This window comes from Rhinolophus ferrumequinum, chromosome 15 (genome assembly GCF_004115265.2).
Source record: "Rhinolophus ferrumequinum isolate MPI-CBG mRhiFer1 chromosome 15, mRhiFer1_v1.p, whole genome shotgun sequence".
Lineage (NCBI taxonomy): Eukaryota > Metazoa > Chordata > Mammalia > Chiroptera > Rhinolophidae > Rhinolophus > Rhinolophus ferrumequinum.
In genome coordinates, this window is record NC_046298.1 from 50,949,816 (window position 1) to 50,973,039 (window position 23,224).

Consider the following 23,224-nt stretch of genomic DNA (forward strand, 5'->3'; position numbering starts at 1 on the left):
TATAGATCCCACAATGCCCCGGGGAGCACTTCTGGCCCCGAAGACACTGTGGTCCCATTTTTCAGAGGCCTCTGCCCCTGCTCCCCTGCTCCCCAGGACTTGCCTCAGGGGTTTTGCAAGTGCACTCTACTAGGACTGCTCCTGTCCCAGTTACTTCCTGTTCACCCTTCATGCCTCAGTCCAATGCCTGCAGGCTCCTGTCACATCACCCATCATAGGACTTTTCCCCACATTCTCCAGAGCACATGCATGTCCGCTGGCCCAGGCCCATCAGAGGCCCAAATAGACCAACAGATGGAGTCAGTGCCCTCCTCTCTCCATCCTGGATTGGTTGTAAGGTTGCTGGCTCCTCCCACACCCCTTGCCTTGCCCACAGGACCACTCCTTGAGGCTAGCTGAGGTCTTGGTTGGGAGACCAACGGGGGCCCTGAAGTTTTTGGAGAGCACTGGGCCCTGTACACCTCACTTGTTTATCCATACATGTCGCGTCCAGCGCAACACGGGCAGTGAGGGTGCGAGAACGGGAGCCTTTGGGTTAAGTTTTTAAGAAAGAAACATACAGAGACTTAATGCAGTTAAATCTCAGAAGGCCAGAGGTCTCACAGTTCTGAAAGACTGGAGTCCAGAATAAAGCCGACTGGAGGTTTTTATTGATAAGTATACAAGGGAGTAGCAGTGTTTTTGACACGGTCTGTGGGACTCAATTATCACGTTATAGAAACAACCAAACCAATTATGTTGATCTTCAAACAGCTGAAGCAGAAAGTCCTTGAGGTGAGGTATGCAACTCTTTTAAGGGACATATATTATATGTTGAAATTGTTTCACAGAGCTGAGCAGGGAGAGTTTAATCTTATCACTCTCAAGACTTTTCTCCCAATTAGGTGAGAAGGGAAAGCCAGAGTCAGCAGCTGCTTTTCTCAGGCAAGGGGAAGGGGAGACAAGGCCCCTTCCCAAATCTTTCTAAGGCAGCTCATCGGGGGTCTCCATGGGGTTCCGCCTGGCTTAAGTTATCTCCCCCATGGGGGATCTTACTCGTCTTTGGCCGCAAACCCTCTTTTGGAGACTAAATAGAGAGAAATATACAGTCCCAGAGATGCACAATCTCACAGAGACTTAAGGAAAGACACGGGGGAACAGTCTGCTAGGCTGCTGTGTGACAACACATAAAGAAATCTGTGTACACGTGAGTTCATTCTTGCTGATGCCGGGTCCACTGTCAACCCTCTCTGTGCAGCTAGGATGCAGCATGACCCATGAAGGTCCGTGGTGGAGATGACATTGCAAGCAAGGGTGGTGGTGTTAAAAACAAAAAGGCCTTACAAAGTGAGAGGAAACAAGCATTTATTTGAAATTTAAAAAAAAAGAATAGCCATTCAGGAAGAAGCCCAATTAGCATTCCAAGTAGGACACAGAGACAAGAGGTATTTATGGGAAGGGGAGAGGAACAATTAGATTTACAGAAGGAAGTCATTGCTATTGGTGCAGGTAACATAGTGATGTTAATTCTAAAGAATGTTTTTAATTTTCAGTCTGGTAGTCATCAGTCCAGTAATCATAAAATCTGCTTTCTTCTTATCTTTGAAAACAGTTTTGGGACACAAGCTTCCTTTAGTCTCAATCCAAAGGTTCTTTTGCCCTTTTAACATCCAAAGGTATGAGGCATAAGACGTGCAAGGCAGTTCCTCTGGGATGGCAGGTCCTGCTCCATTTTAAAGTGGCTCCATTTATTATTTATTTTTTGACAGAGGCCAGCATTACGCCCTGCCCCTTCAGATGTTCTGTTGACTGGCCAAATGGTCAGAGTTTCCAAGTACCCTCACACACAGCCTTGTACGTGTCAGGCGTCAGGGGCCGGAAGGCCTGGGCTTGGTTGTCCAGCACGAACAGGGAGTCGGCAATGACGCCCACGTTGAAGCCCTCACGCACCAACTGGGACTTCACCAATTTGAACGTGCTCGTGATCTCCATGGTGTCCTGCAGGGGCAGTGGCTGTAACCTCACTGTGACTCCCACCGCCAAGACTTCCCACCTACCGACTACTGCCACCCTGAGCTCACCTGGATACGGATGAAATGGGGGACAGCATAGGCAGGGAGCCAAGTGCAGACGTGCTGGTACAGTCTCTGCCCATCGAAGGTCTGGCCGGGTGCCAGGTGCACAGCAGCCATGCCCACCTTTCCTTCACACCCTGGGAAGCACGCCAGTCACTCTCGGCCGGCCCACCTCACAGAGCCCACTGCTGATCCTCTCCCCGCCCAGTTCTGCTCACTGCGCCCCAGCAGCTCCCCAACCTGTAAAATCCTGGTAACAAACCTCCACCCACAAAGCTGTTGGAGGTTAAAATGAGGTGACCCCTTCGCACCTGGGACAGACACACCATACACATTCACCTCCTGCAGGAAGTCCACCAGCGACAACACGCCCTCCACCTCCCGCGTGGACACGTTCTCACCCTTCCACCTGCGGGGTGGAGCTCGTGCGTGTGAGCACGACCTTGGTAAAGAGGAGGCCCCGCCTCTTGCCCACCAAGCCCCGCCTCCTAGGGAATCTGATAGCCCTCTGCCCAACTCCACCCCCTTCATGATTGAGAACCCCGCCCCCTCTGGCATCCGCCTCTTCAGCGAGCCTCCCTCCAGGATCAGGAAGCCCCAGTGTCCCCGCCTCCCAGTCCTGTCCCGGGAAACCCCGCCCCGAACCGGAAGGTGTCCCCGAGGCGGTCGCAGAAGTAGAGGAACCCTTCACGGTCCATGGAAAGCAGGTCCCCGGAGTTGTAGTAAACGTCGCCGTGGCGCCGGACGTCCCGCACCAATTTCCGTTCCGACAGTTCTCGGGGCCCGTGGTAGCCCACAAAAGGGTGGCGGCCTAACACCTGAGACAATAGGAGCCCGGGCTCCCCTGTGGAGCAGAGTAGGATTTGGGACATTCACTGTGTACAAGAACCTCAGGAGCCCACCAGCCTCCCGGCCAGAGGTTTCCGACAGCGATGGACTCCATCACCCAGGACCCTGCCAGAGAAGAGACAGAGACCCAGAGATACAGACGGGGAGATCCGGAAATGGGAGAGACAGAGACTCAGAGACACAGGGAAATAGAAAATGAGAGACAGGAGAGAGAAGGTGGCATGGGAAGCCCACTTAAAAAATAGGAAACTGACTCTGGGTGGTGAACACACAATGGGATTTATAGATGATGTGATACAGAATTGTACACCTGAAATCTATGTAATTTTACTAACAATTGTCACCCCAATAAATTAAATTTAAAAAAAAAGGAAACTGAGAACTAAATGTATTGACCAATTACTTTCCTCACCAATGCTTCTTCCATTCTGTTCCTTCCATCTACATTCCAAATTTTTCTTACAGTCTTTAGTAATTCAGTGAATGTCCCTAAGCTCTGTCCAAAAAGGATGGAAAGGGACAGAGACAAATGGTGGGAAGAAAGAGATGTGTCCAGGACCTTGCGAGGCCTCAGGAGAGAAGACCCTAGGTAGAAGGCAAGAGATTGATGCCTGGGAGGATGGGGCTTCCACAGAAAGCTCGAGAGAACTCAAATGGACACCCCAAACCTAGGCAAGCAAGAGATTGAGGCACGGAGCTGGGCTGAGTTCAGAAGCTGAGAGGCAGAGGGTCCCAGACAGTGGTCAGAGAGGCTGGGGACTAAGGGTCCAGGTGAGAACTGCCGACACCACCACTGGGCACTGACCTCAAGGCTTTGGGTAGCTTGTTCCAACCAAGGAGGAGACAGGGTCCCCACCTTTCCCATACCCAGGGAAGGCTCCCCAACCCCCATACCTGGCCCCACAGGCACACAGAAGCCTTGTTTGTCCCTCACAGGCTCTACGGCCTCGGTGTCGAACTGTACAAGCTCGAAGGGGGACAGCATCTGAGTGGAGGGTGGGGAGGTGTCAGCAGAGGTCCTGTGGGCTCAGCCTCAATCAGGACCACTGTCACACCCAACCCACTCACTCGAAGAAAGCAGCTTGTCTTGCCCACTGCCCCACAGCGCCCTGGATAGTTGACAAAGCCGATGTTGCCTTCTGTGGAGCCGTAGACTTCCAAGATCCGAATGGGACCAAAGCGCTGCTGAAAGTTTTCCCACACATCTGCCCGGAGTCCGTTGCCCATTGCCAGGCGGACTGTATGTGTCTGGTCCTCTTGCCGCTGCAGGGACATGCCAACGAGGGTGACAAGGAGGTGACCTCGGGTGTGCTCAGGTACCATTTCCTCGGAGGGCTATCTTGGGTCCTCGCCTGAGGAGTTACCTGGGAGATGATGGAGGGGAATAAACCTAGGGGAAATACCTGGGGTTCTTACTTGAGAGTAGTTACCTGGAGATTATCTGCAGAGGTTGCTTGGGGGTGGAGGAGTTACGTGGGGTCTTTACCTGGAGGTAACCTGGGGAGTAACTTGAAGCTTCATCTTGGGGAGTTACTTAGGGGCCTTACTTGTGGGTAGTTACCTGGAGACTTCCTGAGGGCTTACCTTGAAGCTTTATCTGGAGGGATATCTGGGCACATTGCTTGGAAACAAGTTACCTGAGCTTCATACCTCATTGCTCTGTAAGGATAAGGCTGGTTCACATCTAATGAGTTTGCCCTGAGTCACACCCTGTTCTAAGCAATTTAGATATGTTTAATTCTGACAATACCCCTTGAGGTGTTATCCTGTTTTCCAAATGAGGACTCTGAGGCAGTGTAAGGAAGTGCAGCTGGTCACCAAAGGATCCATGATTAGAAACCTTGTGTGGGACTCATTATAGTGGCTCTTGAACTGGGGAGTTTTACCTGAGGTACATTGCTTGAATCCTGTACCTAAATCTACCTGAGACCTTTACCTGGGATGACAGCTGGGGTTTCATACCTAAAGTATGGAGCCCTAATATTAGCCCCTCACCTGGGGAGTGTTACACAGGTACCGCAGGACCTCGCCCACATACTGGATCACAGTCACACTATGCTGCCGACAGTCATCCCAGAAGCAGGAGGCAGAGAACTTAGGGGCCAGGACACAGGTTGCTCCTAGGAGGGAAGAGAGGAAAAGGTTTCAGGTCTTGCTTCCAAGCCACTGTGAGAAACTGCATTGATCCCTTGACTGTGGCCCCCTGAAGCACAGGATGGTATCAGACTCCTGTTGGACTCATCTCTGCGTCCCTGGCCCAGCCAGGACGGCCTCTATGAGAAAAGCATAGGCGGGCCTGGGTTCACTTCCTGGATGTGTGGAAAGCTCGGTGCCTGGTACAAAGTGAGTGCTGCTAAATAGGGCTGTAAATATTAATCATTCTTGATTACAAATGTTTTATGAATGTTTAGCTGAGCAGATGGATGGGTGGGTGGGTGGATGGAAAGGTGAGTGGATGGATAGATGAAGAGGTAGGTGGTAGATAAATGGGTGTTTTGGTAGATGGATGGATGGATGGACACATCGATTAATTAATTTTAGGTCACAATATTCACTCCAGGAAAGCGACCCCTCCTTTTCTGATCCTCTTCTCTATAGCTGGCTCTGTGTAAGGCACTCTCCCTAACTCAACTTTTATCCTAAACAAAACCCTACAAGCAAAATATCATCATCTCTGCACCCAAAGGGACAGTTGCTCATATGCTTGATGAGTAGCAAGTGTGTGTCTTCTTTGAGGCTGGATTTTTGACAGGGAGGTAAATACAGTGCCCTTTCTGTGAAAATGGGTGCCGGGTCCTTGGACAGCTTGGTTTGCAACCCTGATGAAACACCCGATTCAGGAAAGGTCTTCAAGAGGTAGTAAAACCAGAAGGAAGGTTGACGGGGAGTTTTCCAATTAAAGCTCCCCAATTCATCTTAGTCTCTTGAAGGAAAGATAACAGTTATGAGCTGCCTCCAGTGTGACAAAGTAGGAAGCACAATGCACCCCAGCAAAGTTCTTGCCCAGAATGACTGAATGACTCTAACAACATCTCTAGACGGAATTTCCAGTCTAACAGGAAACACAGGAAAGAGCAAAGACCAAACCATGAGGAGACTAACTGTAAAGACAACTAGGTAACTGGGGACATTTGAGCATGAAGTGGGCATCAGGCAACATGTTAATTGTTAAGGCTGGGTGAAGACATGTGAGACTTCATCCAACTATTTGCTCTACCTTTGTGTATATTTGAAATTGTCCACGATAAAACAAAAAATATTTTAATAAAATATGAGAGTAAAAAAGACAAGCAGGAGTGAGGAGGTGATAAAAGAAATAAGTACAGCAAAATGCTGATGGTGGCTGAAGCTGGGTGGTGTGTACATGAGGATTCATGTGGAAACATTTAGAATTTTTATGTTTCAAAATTTTTGTGATAAAAATTTGAAGGGGGCCGGCCCGGTGGCTCAGGCAGTTAGAGCTCCATGCTCCTAACTCCGAAAGCTGCTGGTTCGATCCCCACATGGGCCAGTGGGCTCTCAACCACAAGGTTGCCAGTTCAATTCCTCGACTCCCTCAAGGGATGGAGGGCTCCGCCCCCTGCAACTAAGATTGAACACAGCACCTTGAGCTGAGCTACTGCTGAGCTCCCAGATGGCTCAGTTGGTTGGAGCTCGTCCTCTCAACCACAAGGTTGCCAGTTCAATTCCTCGACTCCCTCAAGGGATGGAGGGCTCCGCCCCCTGCAACTAAGATTGAACACAGCACCTTGAGCTGAGCTGCTGCAGAGCTCCTGGATGGCTCAGTTGGTTGGAGTGCATCCTCTCAACCACAAGGTTGCTGGTTCAACTCCTGCAAGGGATGGTGGGCTGCGTCCCCTGCAACTAGCAACGGCAACTGGACCTGGAGCTGAGCTGCGCCCGACACAACTAAGACTGAAAAGGACAACAACTTGAAGCTGAACGGCACCCTCCACAACTAAGATTGAAAGGACAACAACTTGACTTGGAAAACAGGCCTGGAAGTACACACTGTTCCCCAATAAAGTCCTGTTCCCCTTCCCCAATAAAATCTTAAAAAAAAAAAAAAATTTTGAAGGGAAAAAAACAGACTATATAGAGATCCCAATGTGGATTCCTAGTAGGGGGTTCAGGGAGACAGCACAATGGCATGGACTATGTGGGTGTCCCAGGCTCTGCCCAGGATCTCTTGGGGCTCTCTGCTGCATGTCCCTTTTTAAAGGTAAGAACCCAGGGTTCTGGGTAAGATGTGGGTTCTTGTCACCCTGACAGCCCCACCCTGACTTCCAGTCTGGCGGTCCCATGGATTGGAGGGGTCCTCAGGGAAGGGCTTACCGAGCTCCAGGCAACCGAGGACCCCAAGGACAAGCCCCATCGCATGGTACAGAGGCAAGACCGTGTAGACCACGTCATCAGCTGTGACCCCGCTCAGGGACAGCATACTGCACATTTGTAGAACCCGCTCATGCGTGAGAATGGCTGGCTTCGGCAGCCCTAGGGCATGAAGGAATGGGAAGGGTGGGGTGGTAGGACAGCACAAGAGGGACCAGCACTCAGGGGTGGGTCTCCAGGGTCAGGTCTGCAGGGCCCCCACAGCCAGCCACAGGTATGGGAATTTGTGGGTGGGTTCAAGGAACTCAAGTTGGGTTTGGGGTTCAGAGGCTGAATTCTAAAAGCTGTTTGCTGGGAAGAGGCAGGGTCCTGGCGCTGACCACTCAAATCACACTAGGAGTCAGAGTTCAGGCCAGATATCTCAATCAAAGCACATGGTAGGTTCCAGACGTCAAGTTAGAGGCACGGGTCAGTGTGGCTTGGGATCAGGTCAGCATGAGAGTTCAGAGGTCAGGACTAGGGTTGCTGGGTGCCCTCACCTGTGGTCCCTGAGGTGTAGATGAACAGGGCAGGGCTCCGCGGTGTGATCCCAGCACGCAGGTCTGCCGGCACAGGGTCCGGGGGTGCATCCTGCAGGGCGGCCCCTAGAGCCCCCACCCCCGGTGTTGGGGAGGAGAGACTGAGGTAGAAGCAACGGATGTTCTCTTCCTGCAGCCTGGGAAGGACCTCCTCCAGGTTTTCCCGGAGGTCTGCAGGAATGGATCAGAGGAAAAACTGAGGCAAGGCCCACCCAAGACCCAGAGATGGAGAAGAGGAGCCCACAGCCAGCCACAAAGGAAGCAGCCAGCAGAGCAAAGCTTCTGTGTTCTTCTGTAAAGAACCCCATAGTTAGTATTTTTTGGCAGAGAGGATTGAAATAGGCACGGTGAACAAAAAAAAGGAAACTGGTGCCCTCAGAATTACTTTGCAGAGGCTAAGTACTACTGCCTGTGGGGGTGGGTGGGGAAGAAGGCGCTTCTTGCCCAGGACCCCATGAGCAGCAGCCCTCCATGTCCGTCCCCGCCCCTTTCTTCCTCCACCGGCCTGTGGGGTCCTCCTCACCTGGGTCCACCACCAGCACCCGAGCCCCAGAGCTCAGTACCGAGTGCACCAGGGGCGCCCCTCGGCTGTGCGGATTGATCCACGCCACCGGGCAGCCCAACTTGGCCAGCCCCAGCCACAGGCCCAGGGCGGGAACAACCTGGGAGGCCAGCACCAGGAGGGCAGCGGGCTCCCTGGCACCCCGGTCCGCTGGACGGCCTAGCTCCGCCTTCAGGGCCCACGCCGCGCGGCAAGCCCTGGCGTCCAGCTCCCGGTAGGTGACCGAGCGGCCCCCCGGTCCTGTCAGCACCAAGGGTGTGTGACCCGGCTGTGCCCGCGCGCGCCGCTCAAAGGCATCCACGAAGGTGTCAGGCGGCGTGCGGCTCAAGCGCGCCCTGATAGCCAGGCCCGCGTGGAGGATCCTAACGATGAAAGCCACATCTGCCGGCAGCCAGCGCAGCCCCGGTGGTGGCCTCACAGGCAGCAGAGCCAGCGTGCTGGCCGCGGCCGCCAGACTGAGCCAGGGGGGCATCCAAGGGCTGAGCCAGGGCCGCGCCAGCGCGGCCAGGCCCAGCAGCGCACAGCAGGCGGGGTCCCCCAGGAGCCAGCGCAGTGCCAGGGCCACAGCGGCCGGCCACGTGTGCTGCCCCAAGCCGCGCAGCAACAACAGCAGCAGCAGCAAAATGGCCAGTCTCGACCGGACGTCCATGTTCCGTCTTCAGAGGAGTTCCTGGGAATGCTGTCCTCCGCGGGCGGCCAGCCTCAATCTTTGGCCCGCTCCGGAAGCCCATCAGCCCCGCCCCGTGCTGTGGCCCAGGCGCTGTTGACAGCATGCTCTTTGCCCTAGACTCTGCCCCCAGCCCTCTATTTGTATTTGTTCAAATACAGTTCACGTTCAGTATTATATTATTTTCAGGTATACAGCACAGTGGTTAGACATTTATATAACTAAGTCATCATCCCCGTAAGTCTAGTGCCCACCTGGCACCACATTACAATATTATTTATATTCCCTATGATTATTTACATCCCCGTGACTATTTTGTGCCAATCCTTATTTCTTAATCCCTTCGCTTTTCACCCAGCACCCCAACCCTGCCTCCAGCCCTTCTGAACCACACCTGTTTGTTCATCTCTGCTCATGTGGCCACCTGCTGTGGACCAGGCACTTGGAAAACAAGCCCAAGGCCACAGAATCAGCAGGAGAGCAAAGCGAGTGTGCTTCAAGCACTGCCAGCTGCTCTTCACAGCTCACCTGGAGGTTCTCCTGTGACACTCACTTAAGCTGCACTTAAGATGGCGCTTGACCAGGCTGAACCTCTAGCCAGGTATACAGCAGATGCTCAGTAAATACTGAAAGGGATAAATGCAGTGCCTGAATTCAAACCCAGCCCTCCCACCCATGTGCTGTACTGACAGCCACACGCCTGGCACCGGAGGGAACTGTGCTTGGGTTTCAGGAGGCTGAACTCTGCCTGGAACGTGGGAGGTGCAGTCAACACATGGTGGGATGCCCCCTCACCTCTGAGAGGCAGTCACAGGGTGGAGCTCAGAGATATGCTGCCAGGAGCCAACAGGTCGTGCTGGGGAACCTCCCTCCAAGCTGCACCCACCACAAGCTGCCCCAAATCCTAAGGGCAGGGCACCCAGGTCAGCTGTCACACCAGCACTGGAGGCAGGTGGTACAGCCTTGCTCTGAGCTGGCACTTTAAGTGACACGGGGTTGCGTGACACCAGCTCACCACCACGGATCGCCCTCTTCAACAGCAGCCCAATGGTGTAGATGCCACTCCCCACCACCCCAACCCGCCCAGCACTCAAGCTTGTCCCCCAGGGCAGGCATCCAGGGGCTAAGGTCTTCTCATGGCGGTCTGGCCCCAAAGACCCCCTGGGTCCTCCAAAAGGAAGTTCAAAGGGCTTGGAGGATCTGGGGGCAGAGGGCTCAACATTTTCAACTTGGACTGCAGCAAATTTGACTGGGGTGGGGTCCCACATGTGGCCTCCCTCCCTGAGACCCACCTCGTATGGAGTTGGCCTGTACCCCACCCCACAGGACCAAGGGCTCTAGGAGTTAAGCACTGATCACATATGCACCCCACTGAGGCATGAGATGACCAAGTCCAAGGGGGGAAGCGGGTGTGGCCCAGGGAAGGCGGTGCTAAGCCCTGATGTCCACAGCCAGTCTGTGAGTGAGAAATGCACGGTTTTGGCCCCATGGGCCACAGTCCTTTATTACAAAGCGGGTTTCCCAAGGTCTGGCCCCAATCCATGATGGGTCCATCTGAGCCCTCTTAAGTGCCAGAAGAGGGAGGGGTAGCTTGGGGTGGGGCGCCCAGCCCGACACTGGGGTAGAGAAACAGGCCTAGACCCCACTCCACTCATGGGAGGTGGGGTGCGATAGTTGGAGCCACGAATCCTGGGCCCTGCTCCAATTCTGAGCGTCCAGTTCAGACTGGAGATGATCCAGTTCTCAGGTGGTTGGGTCTCTCTGACCAGCCCCAGCTCCAGCAGCCACTACCTGGAAGGTCCCAGTGTAGGAGTTAGGCGGGTTGGGCCCCTGGTTGATGGTGAAGAGGGTGGGAGCAGGGGGAGGGCCTGCACTCAGGGCAAAGCCTGGTCTGGTGGTGGGAATGTGGTCACGGTGCCCATGGTGTGACCAGGCTCAGCAGGGATATCACTAGTCCTGCAGTGGGTGTGACTTAGCTCCACAGGATACACAGACCCCGTGGTGGGTATGGCCAACTGCGGAGTGTGGTCAAACCCACGATGAGCGTGGCCAGGTTCCAGCCTGGATCAGGGCGCAGGGTGGGAGGCCAGGTGGCGCTCCAGCAGTGCGCGGTGCGAGAAGACCTTGCCGCAGGCAGGGCAGGGCGCGCGCTCTGGCCGGTGCGTGCGCATGTGCACGTTGAGCGAGCTCTTCTGCGTGAAACGCTTGGCACAGACAGCGCACTGGAAGGCACGCACTCCCGTGTGTGTGACCATATGCTTGAGCAGGTAGTCGCGCAGCGAGAAAGATCGCCAGCACACGGCGCACTGGTGGGGCTTCTCCCCTGCGGGCGACATGGGGGGCCGCGCACGCAGGGTCAGCTGGGAAGGAACCCCAAATGCCTTTGCCCGGCATCCCCTCCCCGACCAACCATCAACCCGGAATCCCCCGCCCAGGAGGGACACCTCCTCCACTCTGGGACCACCCCATCACTCCCGCACCTTACTGCCCAACAAGGGCCCTCCCACATGGCCTGCTGTGTCCCCTCAGTTCCGCCCAGCTGTGACATCCCCCTCCAGACCCTTACCATTATACCAGTACACCGCTGTCAGTGTCCCCCACCTCTAACAGGTAACCTCCCTGCAGGGAACCTCGCCAGTGTGGGACATCATTGCGCATTGGAACTGACCACTCAGGTCTCCCCCGACATCGAGGGATCTCCCCTCACCCATTCCTGCCATGCCCATAAAGCATTCTGAACTCTGATCTCTGGCCATTCCAGGGACAGTCTGCCAAGGCCCAGCACCCTTACACTGGGAGAGAGCTGGGTACACCTGTCCCCTTTCTTCTGGGAGCCCCTGTTGCCCAGAAGCCCAGAACCCCTGCCTGCTGGCGGCTATAATATCCCTCAAGTGACAGAGCAGGCTACCCCACCTCACCCTGGATCAGAGAAGGGGAGGCCAGCTGTGTTGGCCCCTAGAGTCAGCAGGTATTAACAAAAAGCCTTTCAGAGCAGCAAGCGGCTGCAGGGCAGTGTCTGGGAAGGGATTCTCCCAGAACACCTGGGCCTGGCACCTAAAATCCCAAATTCCTGGCCCAGCAGTACTCCCCACTCTATTCCCGCTGGCCTTCTAGCCACATCTTTGCTTTTCTTAACAGCCAGTTAGGCCTTTGGCATTCCACACCTCAGCCCCCAGGGAGCACCCCTTCAGCACACCCACGACCTGCCAGCTACCACCTTGGCCCCTCACTCCATAATCCCCAGTGCTCTACTTCTCCCCCAGCGACTGAGGAGCTGCCTCCTGCAACACAGAGGTCCAAGGGGCCCTCTGTGGCCATGGGGAGCCCCATCTCTCTTTCCGGGCCCTGATCAGGCCACCTCTCTGCTGGCTTTCCACACTTTCCCAAGGCCGGCAAACCCACCCTCCCATGCATCCAGTCTCAATCACTGGACCTGCTGACATCTGACTAGACCCAGGAGGGTCCTTTCATCACTGCTCCCCAAACTGGCCATGTTCCCTCCCTCCAACCCATCTCAAGCTCTGTCATGGTGACTAAAGGCTCCACTGCCAGCTTTCCAAAGGCCCTGGGCAGGTTACTTGCTCCACAATCCAGCCTTAGAATCCCTGCACCAGCCCCTCTGGCATGCTCACCCCAGTAAATTGAGATAGGGGACCGGCAGGAGTGCCTGCTGCCCACAGGCATTGTACCTGGGGCTCGAATTCCAGGTTCCCCTGGGGTCATGAAAGAGCAACAGAACTGCGTCACTGCCCCCACCCAGTGCCCAATCCTGCCTAAGGTGTGAATCTCCAATGACCCAGGGGCTCCGAGACCCCACCACCGCTCACCGGAGTGGATGAACATGTGCTTTGTGTAGTTTTTCCGCGAGCTGAACGTCTTGCGGCAGTGGCTGCATTCATAGGCAGGTGGCTCGGCACCCGAGGCACGTGCAGGGGTGGCAGCAGGAGCAGAGGGTGGGTCGGGAGCCTCTACCAGAGGCGCACTGGAGGCCCCATCAGGCTGGAGCGCAGTGTAGAAGGCAGGCGGTGGCGCAGCGGCTAGCCCGGAGGGTGCGGAAGGGGGCTGAGCCGATGGCCCTGGAGCGCCCAGATGAAAGGGGAAAAGCGTGACAGGCGACCCCGGGTTCTTCACACCAGGCGGGCGGGATCCGGACAGAATGCAGTCGGGCGGGACTGGGACCTCTGCGGGACAGCTTTCGATGACGGTACCGTCTTCCTCTTGCCACGGGGATACGTAGTTATCGGGGAACACGTCCTCTGCACCCGAAGGCCCCCGAAGGAAGTCCCTCCCGGCGCTGCCATAGTCAGAAAGGACTGCAGACGCAGGTGGCTCCTCTCGCGCGCTGTCAGCGGCGGTGGTGAGGAAGCTGGCGGCGCAGTTGGGGAAGGATGGGGGTGCCTGGCCCTCACCCCTGACGCCGCCTTCGCCTTCCTCACCGTCGGTCTCATCATCGGTCTCGTCGTCGTCATCGTCGTCACCACCGTCGTCTTCTGGAGCCATGGGTAGGGCGAGGTCGGCGTCCGACCCCTCCGCCTTGGCGGGCGCCGAGGGCGCAGGCAGCTGCAGGCGTGCGGGCTGGCGCTGCTTGCGGCTATGTGCGGCACCAGGATGGCTCAGGGGGCGCGCGGCCAACAAGTGGCGCAAGCGGTGGCGCAGTTGCGCGGGCGCAAGTGATGGCGGAACGGGAGTAGGCAGGGGCGGGGGCACTGGGGTGGCTAGGGCGGGGACGCGGGCGCGGGCGATGATCTGCGTGCACTCGTCTATGACGGTCTGGATGCGCAGCACCGACGCTGCCGTGAGCACCTGCAGCGCTTCGCCTTGTGCCACCACGAGCGAGCCGCTGTAAAGGAACTCGACGAGCTGGCGTACGGTTTGCGCAGGCACCACCGGCGGCACGCGGATCTCGGAGTGGCCAAGCAGCAATTTATCCTGGAAGAAGGGTGAGCCAGCGGCCAACACGCAGCGGTGTGCGCGCAGCGAAGCCTCACGGATGCGCACGGTCACGTCACAGAAGTGCCCACCCAGCCGCTGCCCGTTGAGGGTCTCAAGCAGTGACCGTGAGAAGTTCTGCAGGTGGATGTGGTGCACCGCCTCTGCCGCTGCCATCTACACCAGACGAGGGAGGGGGGGGGTCAGCCAGGGACCCCCCCTCTGCGCTAGCGTTCCCAGTCCCTTAAGCCTTTGTTGCAGGACAGGGCCCCAGGGCAAACCTCAGCCCTCCCCAAGGGACTTTCGCAGTCCTCTGCCCAGCACACAGGTCAGAACAGGACTTTCTCTACTCCAGGACTTTTGCATTTCCCTCCACCTCTGCAGCCCCCAGCGAGGGAGGGTTAGGAATATCAAAGGTCTACTTGCTCCCAGTCTTGCTTACTACCCAGGGGAGGGTCCAGGGATCACTTCCCCTACTTAAGCCGTCACCCACCCTTCTACCAACTCCAAAATCCACAAAGGCCATCCCCACAGGCCCCTCTAAGGGGGCAGCCCTGTAGAGAAGAGACCAGCACCCAGAACTGGCTGACTCCCCAACACAATGGCTGCAATTCCCTCTACTCCTGGTCTTTTGTTCTGCCAGTCACATCCTCCAACCTTAGAACATCCAAGGCCCTATGCAGACCCGGTTCTGCTGCCTCAAACCGGTTATGTTAACCAGTGTACACGGAGATCTTCGCAGGGGTGGGGTGACATGACCTGCCTCTTGGACTAAGCAATCAGAAGTGTGCATAGTCACAAAGGGTTGAGAGATTAGCCTGGCAGGTGCTCCACAGGAGGAAAACACAGTGGCCAGGGAGGTGGCTCCCACAGCCTGGTGCTTCTTGGAAAATGGGTGGGCCAGTGGGGGATAGGGCATATGGAGGGGGGTCACAGAGAAGGGGCTTCTGTGGACTGGGCAGAGGTGTGTCATTGGGTTGGTGCAGTGGAGCAGGAACAGACTCAGATCAGCATGTCTGAGCAAAACGGATACTTGTCCAACTGTGACAAGAAAGAGGAGGGGTTCCCGCGACTCCCTGGGGACTCTGAATCTGACAAGTTCTGCTACTTCGCTTCAAGCACGTACCGCGCTCACCCAGCCTATTTCCCTTCTATCGAACAGGGGTGAGATACCTGGTTTATCCCACATCCTGGCCACACACATTTCCAGTGTAGGGGAGGGGGAGGAGAGTCAGGAGACAAGACAAATCCTGGGATCCGCCCACAGGTCACCAGGCCTCACTCAGGTAGGGTCATACAGTCCCAGGATGAGATCTCTCTTAACCCTCAGCCTCTAATGGGGTCTCAGACTCACCCCCTCCGACTCTTTATACCCAAACCGCCTTTGCTGTGACCAGACCCCTTCGTTTCTTGTATGCACCACATCTGACCGCTCAGACTACTTCGCACACCCCCACTGCCCGGGTAACACGGGCCTAGACTGATGGCAGTAACCGCCTCGCGTTCTCTTACCTCCGGGTCTCTAACCCACGCGACAGCCAGAGGGAGCCTATTAACACCTAACACATCTGGACCCTCGGCTCACAGCCCTCCGTGGGAAGAATTCTTGGCGAGTCCTCAAACGAGCCTAGTCTTTGCACGTGCCGTTGCCTCTGCCACAACACCCTTAAAGTCTTTATTCACCCAGCATCTAAAGGACTTCAAATCAGTGCCCGGGCGATGAGGCAGAAACCAGTGCATCAGCCCGCAGGGCCTGAGCCCTTCCTTTTCCGATCCACTACTGCCCTACTCTCCGACTCCTCGGTCCAGATGCAGCAGGGCCTTCCTGGCGCCTCAGAACAAAGGTCCACCTGGAGACGTGACTCCAAGCCCACCTTCCCGGGTACGCGCCGCATTCTCGCCGCCACGCCTTTGCCCACGCCATACACTTCCCTCACAGCACCCTCTCCCTCAGTCTGCGCCACTGCGCGCGCCCTACCCTGAGCCCAGAGCCCCTCTCTGATCCGTGCTGGCTGCACCCGCTGCAGCCCCGACCAACCTAGACTTCCAGCGTCCGGGACCTTGCCGGCGCCGTGCCCCCATACTGCAGCGCCCCCTCACGTCCGCAGCGTGCGCTCCACCCTTAGCGCCGGCACCCCTCCCAGGCACGCCCCAGCCTCCCTGCCGGCTTGCGGCAGGGGGTTGCCCGCTCGACCCCACCTCCGGCTCCTCCTCAGGCACCAGGCTGCCGTGGCCGCCTCCAGCTTACCCTCGCCAAGGCCGCACTTCCGGGCCTCGACAATAGCGGAATTGAAGTCCGCAGCTGCTGCGGCACTGGGAAGCACTAAGTGGGAGGACGTTTCCGGTGTTTCTATGGAGATCAGCCGCCGCCGTCAGGCAGCACTTCCGGCACTGGTCCGAGTTGGAACCAAAGTCTCAGAGGCGGGGACCGCGGGGCGAAGAGGAATCTCTGGGCCACAGCGTGCTTCTGGCGTCGCCCTAGAGACGGGGCGGAGGCGGGGCCTGAGCTGTCAATCCGCGGGCCACGCCCCCCGCGCGCGCGCGGCAGGGCTGAAGCTGATGCCCAGTAATGAACGATGGGAAAGCAGTCTGCGGTCTAAGTTCGCGATCGGCTTAAACCCCACTGCGACCTCGGAAGGCGGCTTTCTCCCCGTAACACGGGTAGGAGTAGGGTTCGCGACTGGGATGGGGGAGCAGACGCAACCCTGGCCTTGGTGCCCACCTTCTGCCCCGCGCCTGAGCTGAGATCCCAGGTAGAAGGTGGAGACAGCCTGATTGGATGACCCTCCTACCCCACCTCCCCAACCAGGCCCACTCTCCCCAGGGCGAATAATGACAAATAAATGAAGTGATATCGAACTGAAAGCCTTCTGCACACCACTGTGGGCCGGAACTCAGAAAAGAAAGGGAGTGGTGGTGGTGGTGGGGGGTTGAAATGGCTGGTACCTCTGCCAGGAGGGTGGTGAGCAGCCAGACTCCAAAGACTGGAAGTCGCAAGGGACAGAATCTGTCGGAACAGCTGTCCAGACACAGGGAACAGCGTAGTCTGCAGGGACCTTGAGATAGGGCTGGCTGTCCAGGACACGCATGAACCACGCCCACTAGATGGTGAGGCTGGAGTGGTGGGCTGGCCTGGCTTGCTCTACTCATGGGGGCGGAAGGGAGGCAGCAGGGCCTGGACCTCAAGTTTGGATGATGCCCCCGGCACCTTAGTGGACCCCATGCCTTATGCAGCAGGTGTGGAGTCCAGTGGGAGGGAGGGGCCTGACTTCTCAGCCTATAGTATTGGGACAAGGTCAGAGTGCCTCTCTCCACCTCTGGCAGCTGCTGGGCATGTGTTGTAAATGTGTTGAAGGTCAAGGACGGCAGGGGATATACCAGGCAGGGAATCACCATCCCCACTGGCAGCCCATCCTGTAGTCCACGACCTGAGAAACCTTATGAAAACCCAAATGTAATGGCCTCATTGTCCTTGTTCAGAATGTGGGGACTCACAATGGCCTGCCTCGTCCTCTGGGTCTGCTCCATCCAACCTCAAAGACACCTCTTGATTCCTCTCCTCCCCACTTCCTATTACTGATCATTCCTCTCTGGCTTCACAGGCCACTTTGCTGTTCCCACTTCAAGGCCTGCCCTTGTAGTTCCCTATGTCTGATTCGACAGACCTATGTAGAAGTGGATTCTACAGACCTATGTCTGTAGCACTCTTTCACACAGCTCAGCTGCCACCACCTTCCCCAGGGAACCTCCTTGACTTCAAGCCCCCCATCTTCTATTACAGCACCTATGAGAACAGGGTTTCATCTGTGTCCATCACCTTGACAGACAGTTGCTGCCCCTACAACTTACACAGATGCCAACAGCTGCTTCACCCTTCCCTGGATCTGATTCCATTGCATTCTGGGGCATTGTAAGTGTGGACGGAAAAGGGGCCACATATTAAACCTGATAAGCTCAGGAGACTGAAAATAATCGCATAAGATGGCGTGAGCATAAAAAAAAAAAAATTTAATAACTAAGTGGGCCATGGCGGGAAGTCACAGCTATAGCCAAGAGCTTTCTTCATAAAGTTAATCTGTGCCTTTAAGTGGACCTGTTTATTGTCTCTTTGCACCTAAGATGACATCCTTGGAATGTCAGTAATCCTTTTTCCGGACCAGAGCTGGAAACTGTAAAATCCCTCATTATTATGCTTGTCTCCTGATTACCATTTCTATGTGCTGTAAAAATGAGCTATTAACTATCCTGCACCCCACCTATGTGAAAGAAATACCTGTCTCTCCAATGTACTTTTATCCAATCCCAGAGATTCCCCCCACCCTTTACTTTTTCCCACTCCTTTAATCTACCGCCAATGGATTTCATGTAACCCTCCTCCTTTGATTCTATGTATAAAATGAGCTGCAAACTGCCATTTCATGGAGCATTTTCTCAGTCTGTTGAGACTTTGCTTCCCGGCAATTGTCATCAGTTTGGCTCAAATAAACTCTTATAAGCTTTCTCTTAGGCTGGATGTTTTTCGTCGACATAAATCATCTGATGTAGAGGGGTACAATTTTTAAAATGCCCCCCTTCCCAAGATCCCATGCCCAAATCCCCAGAACATGGCAGCTATAATTAAGGTTCCTGATCAGCTGACCTCAAAATATGGAGACAATCCTGAATTGTTTGGGTAGGCCCAGGGTAGTCACAAGGGTCCTTAAAGGCAGCGGAGGAAAGCAGACAGACTTGAAAGTAGGACTCCAGGGACTTTGGAGGTGGAGGGTCCATGTGACAAGGAATATGAGGGTGATGGTTGGCTCCAGAATCTGAGAAGAGCCCTGGATGACAGCCAACAACGAAACAGGGTTCTCAGTCTTACAGCTGCATGGAAGTGGATTCTGCCAACAGCCTGAATGAACTAGGATGCTGATTTTTCCCCAGAGCTTCCAGATAAGAGCCTAGCCCTTCCCGCAACTTGACTGCAGCCTTTGTGGGAACTGGAGCAAAGGATGCTGCCTGGGCTTCTGACCTACAGAATGGTGACCTAATAAATAGGTGTTGTTTTATGCTACTGAGTTTGTGGTAATTTGTTAAGTAGCAATAGAAAACCAATACAGCTGCCAGAGACCCAGGGCATCCACATAGAAAGTGTCTGATAAATGCCACTGTTCCCCATCTGATGAGTGCCTTCCCATTGCCTCTCCCTTGACAAAGGCTTCATGTCTGCCTTACCTGTATTTACCTTGGTGGTCTTTCATCCTACAAGCAGAGGGACTTGGGCGTGAGAGAGGGAACCAACTGTCCAGACACAGGACTAGAACAGCATCAGGGCAGGTGGAAAGGCATGTGTGAGGGCTCTAAGGAGGGCTCCCTCCCGGTAGGAGGGAGAAATTCAAACACTGACTCTTCTCAGGCAGCAAAAGAGGTGAGAGCTGCGGCCTCCAGCATCACAAGCCTCTGGAAACATTTTTGCTTTCCTGGTCCAAAGACCTTTGTCACTGGTTGTGAGGGCATTTTGGGGAATAGTGTAGCTTAGAGTACAGGTTTAATAAGACAGGGAGGGCCAATGTGGCCTGCAAATATTGAAAATTCCTTGGTCTGAGTCTTGAGAGTAGTGGGAGATAACAAGGGACAGGCCACACTGGCTCTCCATCCAGGGAAGAACATGTGAGGTCACAAGGATCACAGGGGGCAGAAGAAACTGAGCTCCTGAGTGGCTAGTCCTCCTCAGCTGGCAGAAGCAGAACCCCCTCTTCCACCCCCAAGGCTTAGATTAGAAGTCAGAAGGCTCAGCCACACCCAAGCTCAGTCAGTGTCCCCAACCTCTTTCCACCCTCCATTGTTACTAGGCCAGCTCCTCAGGCAGGATCCCCCACTCTGGCAGAGTAAAGCCCAGCAATCAGGCCCTAGTGTCTATAAGCCCAACCCTCTCCTAATGGGTCTGGGCTGTGCCAGGTATGTGATGCAGGTTCCAAGACCCAGGTACACACCTCTGTCAGCCAGGTGTTTCCCCTTGGCCCAGGGATTAGACGCTAAGCATGTCCCTAGAAAAATGCTTCCTGGTACCAGGTGGATAAGGTGGAGACTGAGGGAGGTCCCTGGCAAGGCAGCTACCAGCAGTTTAACTCTCCTGACTGGATTGAGAGGAAATGAGGAGCCCTTTTGGGTGGGGGAGGGGCAGTGGCAAGATCCCATTCTTACACCAGAAAGGCCGACATGGCCCGGTGGAGTTTACTGAGGCTAGGAGCAATGGGTGGGACCTAGAAAGAGCTTACCAAGAAAGAAACATCCAGGCTGATCAAGGACTGTGGATGAGGAGGTGAGTGAGGGTGGGGTGAGGAATATTTGCAACACAGAGAAAGGTTTAATTTGCTTTCATATGTAAAAGAAAATCCTATTAACTTTCTAGACAGAGGCCTAAGGAAGCCAAGTGAGAAGGAGGAGACTTAAACTGAAATAATCTTTAATGACACAGCTACCTCTGTCATTTTTGCAGGGCCTTTACACCTGGGCCATTAATTTTGAAGTAAAAAACCTGATAAACACTATAATACACACTGGAGCGCTCACATCCCCAAATTAGCAAATTTGTTTTCTAAAAAATATATTTTTGATGTTGTTTTTAGTATATTAAAAACAAAATGTAAGTAAAAAACATTTTTATTTATTTATTTTTTTTAAGTAAAGCTTGTAGGTGAAAGGGAAAGCCCCTCGAGGTGGCAAGCCTAGGCAGTTCTGTTCCTTAAGGCTTCTAGTTTCTTCCCAGTTTAACGTATGCGCTGAAGCCAAATTAAATTGCTTTTTGTTCTAATCCACCCGCTACTCCTCCGCGCCCAGGGCTGGTTATTTCCGCCGCCTCTGGGTCCTGCGGGAAGAGGCAGGTGTGAGTTTGACACCGTCATTCACTGTCACAGCCGCAAGGGTGCAGGACAGCCTTTCCCGCCACTGGACACCAACACTCTCAAATAATTATCATTTCAAGAGTACCTATGATCCCATCATTTTCAGTAAATTTACCTTGTTGTGTGGCCCTTAGCACCCTCCCGTTTTTTGGATACCTGCCCTTTCACTGGGAGTCCCTGTGCCCACCCTTGTTCCAGACGCCGCGAATCTAAGGTCACTGTATATTTGCCTGTGCTGAACATTTCACATCTGTGTCATCACACAATGAGGTATAGGAGATTGTGCCTCCGGCTCCTGTGCCATCCGTAGGTCATGAATTTTGTCTAGTTAGAGAGTTTTCCATTCAGGAGCTGTGTTCTTGTTTTCTGGTCTGAAAAGCACTTCCTGCCATCTGAGATGGGGCAGAACGCCATCCAGCCCTGATCTTCGTGCTATCCCCCATGGTGGCTGACAACACCCTGACCTGGTCCTGTGCCCCAGGATAGGGGCTGTTCTCCACCCTGCCTTACATTGATTAACTCCTCTTTTAACCTCCCGGTGCTCCTTTTAAAAACAAGTATGAAAAACAAAAACAAGTATGGTTTCCTACTTGCCTGTCTTCTGGAGAGCACTCACCCCTTAGCATGCCTAGTCTACATCGCCAAGTCACAAGCTGTCCACAAACGCTCCCTGATGGCTGGTTTCTCTCTGCCTGGGACCCATTCAGGGCTGGGCCCTGTTGACCCAGAAGTCCCACTCCCCCATTTAAAATTAAAGTGAAATTCACATAACACAATTAACCATTTCAAAGTAAAACATTCAGTGGATTTTAGTATACTTACAATGTTGTGTAGCCACCACCTCCATCTAACCCCAAAAAAGTTTACTCCAAAATAAAAACCTGTACCCGTTGACAGTCGCTCCCAGCCCCCACCCCCAGCTCCCCACAACCACTAATCCACTTTCTGTCTATGAATTTGCATATTCTGGATAGTTCATATAAACGGAATCATATAATATGTGGTCTTTTGTGTCAGATTTCCTTCACTGCGTAATGTTTCTAAGGTTCATCCATGCTCTAGCACATATCTGTGCTTCCTTCCTTTTTATGGCTGAATAAGACTCCATCGTATGGAAAAGCTCGTTGTTTTGTTCATTCATCAATTAGTAAACATTTGGGTTGTTTTCCACCTCTGACCACTGTGATTAGTGCTGCTATGAACATTCCTGTACAAGGATTTGTTAGAACACCTATTTTCTATTTCCCTTGTTATGGACCTGGGAGTTAATTCCTGGATCATATAGTAAATCTATGTTTAATTGTTGGAGAAAGTGCCAAACGTTTTCCCACAATGGCTGTACCATTTTACATTCCCAACAGCATGTGTAGTGCAGGGGATCCTGCCGACTTCTCCATGTGTCATGTGTGACGGCCTGCAGGGTGTCAGGCGGGGTATCCGGTCCCACTCCCCACATAAGAATGCAGGACATGGTGAGGCCAAAAAGAAACACCCACGGAGCCATAGGTAGGGGAGTCACACCACTATATTCTCACTGGCGGCTGGGTTGGAGACACAGGAACCAGGAGCAACACAATTCTCAACCCTCACTGTGCCACTTGCAGACTCAGCCACCATCTTCTTGCTAGCTCCCCCTTTTTTTGCTAGCCTAGCCACGGCAGTTATATTCATGGCTAATGGCTCACTGGTTACAGCTGACGGCCAACTAGCCACAGCTGCTGGCCATTTGATCACAGTCGATGGCCATTTACTACCTGAGCCAGCACCTTTCTATGTGAGGCCGAGAGCCTGGAAACTGCTTTTTGGGGCTCTGTCCCCACACTCCACCCCTACAGGGTCTCGCCTCACAATCTACGCGACAAGCGTCTTCCGCGAGGGGCCCTGTGCGAGGAGCCTGGAGGTGAATGCTATTTCCTGGACACAGCCAAGCTCTCTGGTCACAGCCAGGGTTTCTCAGGGCACCACCAGTACTTCTGGGCACAGCCAGACTTCCTGGACTTCTTAGGGTACCACTAGTCTCCCCGGGCACAGCCAGGGTTTCTCAGGGCACCACCAGTACTTCTGGGCACAGCCAGACTTCCTGGACTTCTTAGGGTACCACTAGTCTCCCCAGGCACACGAGGGCCTCTCAGGGCACTGCCACTCTCTCTGGACACAGCCAGACCTCCTGGACTCAGCCAGGGCTCTCAGGGCACTGCCACTCTCTCTGGACACAGCCAGACTTCCTGGACACAGCCAGGGCTCTCAGGGCACTGCCACTCTCTCTGGACACAGCCAGACTTCCTGGACACAGCCAGGGCTCTCAGGGCACTGCCACTCTCTCTAGGCTCAGCCAGACTTCCTGGGCTCAGCCAGGGCTCTCAGGGCAC

General features: G+C 54.4%; 2 protein-coding genes across 9 annotated transcripts; both read right to left on the bottom strand.

The window, feature by feature from the left end:
• Positions 1-1,327: 1,327 nt before the first annotated feature.
• On the bottom strand, positions 1,328-9,164 carry SLC27A5 (solute carrier family 27 member 5). 6 transcript variants are annotated; one of them, XM_033127689.1, is made up of 11 exons: positions 8,337-9,115; positions 7,775-7,984; positions 7,239-7,397; positions 4,899-5,023; positions 4,256-4,267; positions 3,972-4,166; positions 3,798-3,888; positions 2,700-2,898; positions 2,366-2,463; positions 2,061-2,191; positions 1,328-1,977 (listed from the first exon to the last, which is right to left on the bottom strand). In XM_033127689.1, the coding sequence occupies exons 1-11, from the start codon at positions 9,022-9,024 to the stop codon at positions 1,801-1,803; spliced, it is 2,085 nt and encodes a 694-aa protein (XP_032983580.1). In that variant the 5' UTR covers positions 9,025-9,115; the 3' UTR covers positions 1,328-1,800. The 6 variants fall into 6 exon arrangements, with proteins under 6 accessions (XP_032983580.1, XP_032983582.1, XP_032983584.1 ...); XM_033127692.1 differs by having other exon boundaries at positions 1,800-1,977; positions 2,394-2,463; positions 8,337-9,120; XM_033127691.1 differs by lacking the exon at positions 7,239-7,397 and having other exon boundaries at positions 8,337-9,117.
• Positions 9,165-9,813: 649 nt separating this feature from the next.
• Positions 9,814-16,309, bottom strand: ZBTB45 (zinc finger and BTB domain containing 45). Of its 3 annotated transcripts, none has more exons than XM_033127761.1 (3): positions 16,220-16,309; positions 12,870-14,148; positions 9,814-11,365 (listed from the first exon to the last, which is right to left on the bottom strand). In XM_033127761.1, exons 2-3 carry the CDS (start codon positions 14,146-14,148, stop codon positions 11,109-11,111), a joined length of 1,536 nt encoding a protein of 511 aa, XP_032983652.1. In that variant the 5' UTR covers positions 16,220-16,309; the 3' UTR covers positions 9,814-11,108. The 3 variants fall into 3 exon arrangements, with proteins under 3 accessions (XP_032983652.1, XP_032983650.1, XP_032983651.1); XM_033127759.1 differs by having other exon boundaries at positions 16,171-16,268; XM_033127760.1 differs by lacking the exon at positions 16,220-16,309 and adding an exon at positions 15,484-16,164.
• Between the last annotated feature and the right edge of the window lie 6,915 nt (positions 16,310-23,224).

What these genes read in the sequence shown, in the direction of transcription:
- SLC27A5 (XM_033127689.1), bottom strand. Translation starts at nt 9,024, where the DNA reads ATGGACGTCCGGTCGAGACTGGCCATTTTGCTGCTGCTGCTGTTGTTG. An exon ending in GGTGCTGGTGGTGGACCCAG is followed by an intron (nt 7,985 to 8,336) that starts GTGAGGAGGACC and finishes CCATTCCTGCAG; the next exon opens with ACCTCCGGGAAAACCTGGAG. An exon ending in CCCATTTCATCCGTATCCAG is followed by an intron (nt 1,978 to 2,060) that starts GTGAGCTCAGGG and finishes CTGCCCCTGCAG; the next exon opens with GACACCATGGAGATCACGAG.
- ZBTB45 (XM_033127761.1), bottom strand. Translation starts at nt 14,148, where the DNA reads ATGGCAGCGGCAGAGGCGGTGCACCACATCCACCTGCAGAACTTCTCA. An exon ending in GCACATGTTCATCCACTCCG is followed by an intron (nt 11,366 to 12,869) that starts GTGAGCGGTGGT and finishes TGTCGCCCGCAG; the next exon opens with GGGAGAAGCCCCACCAGTGC.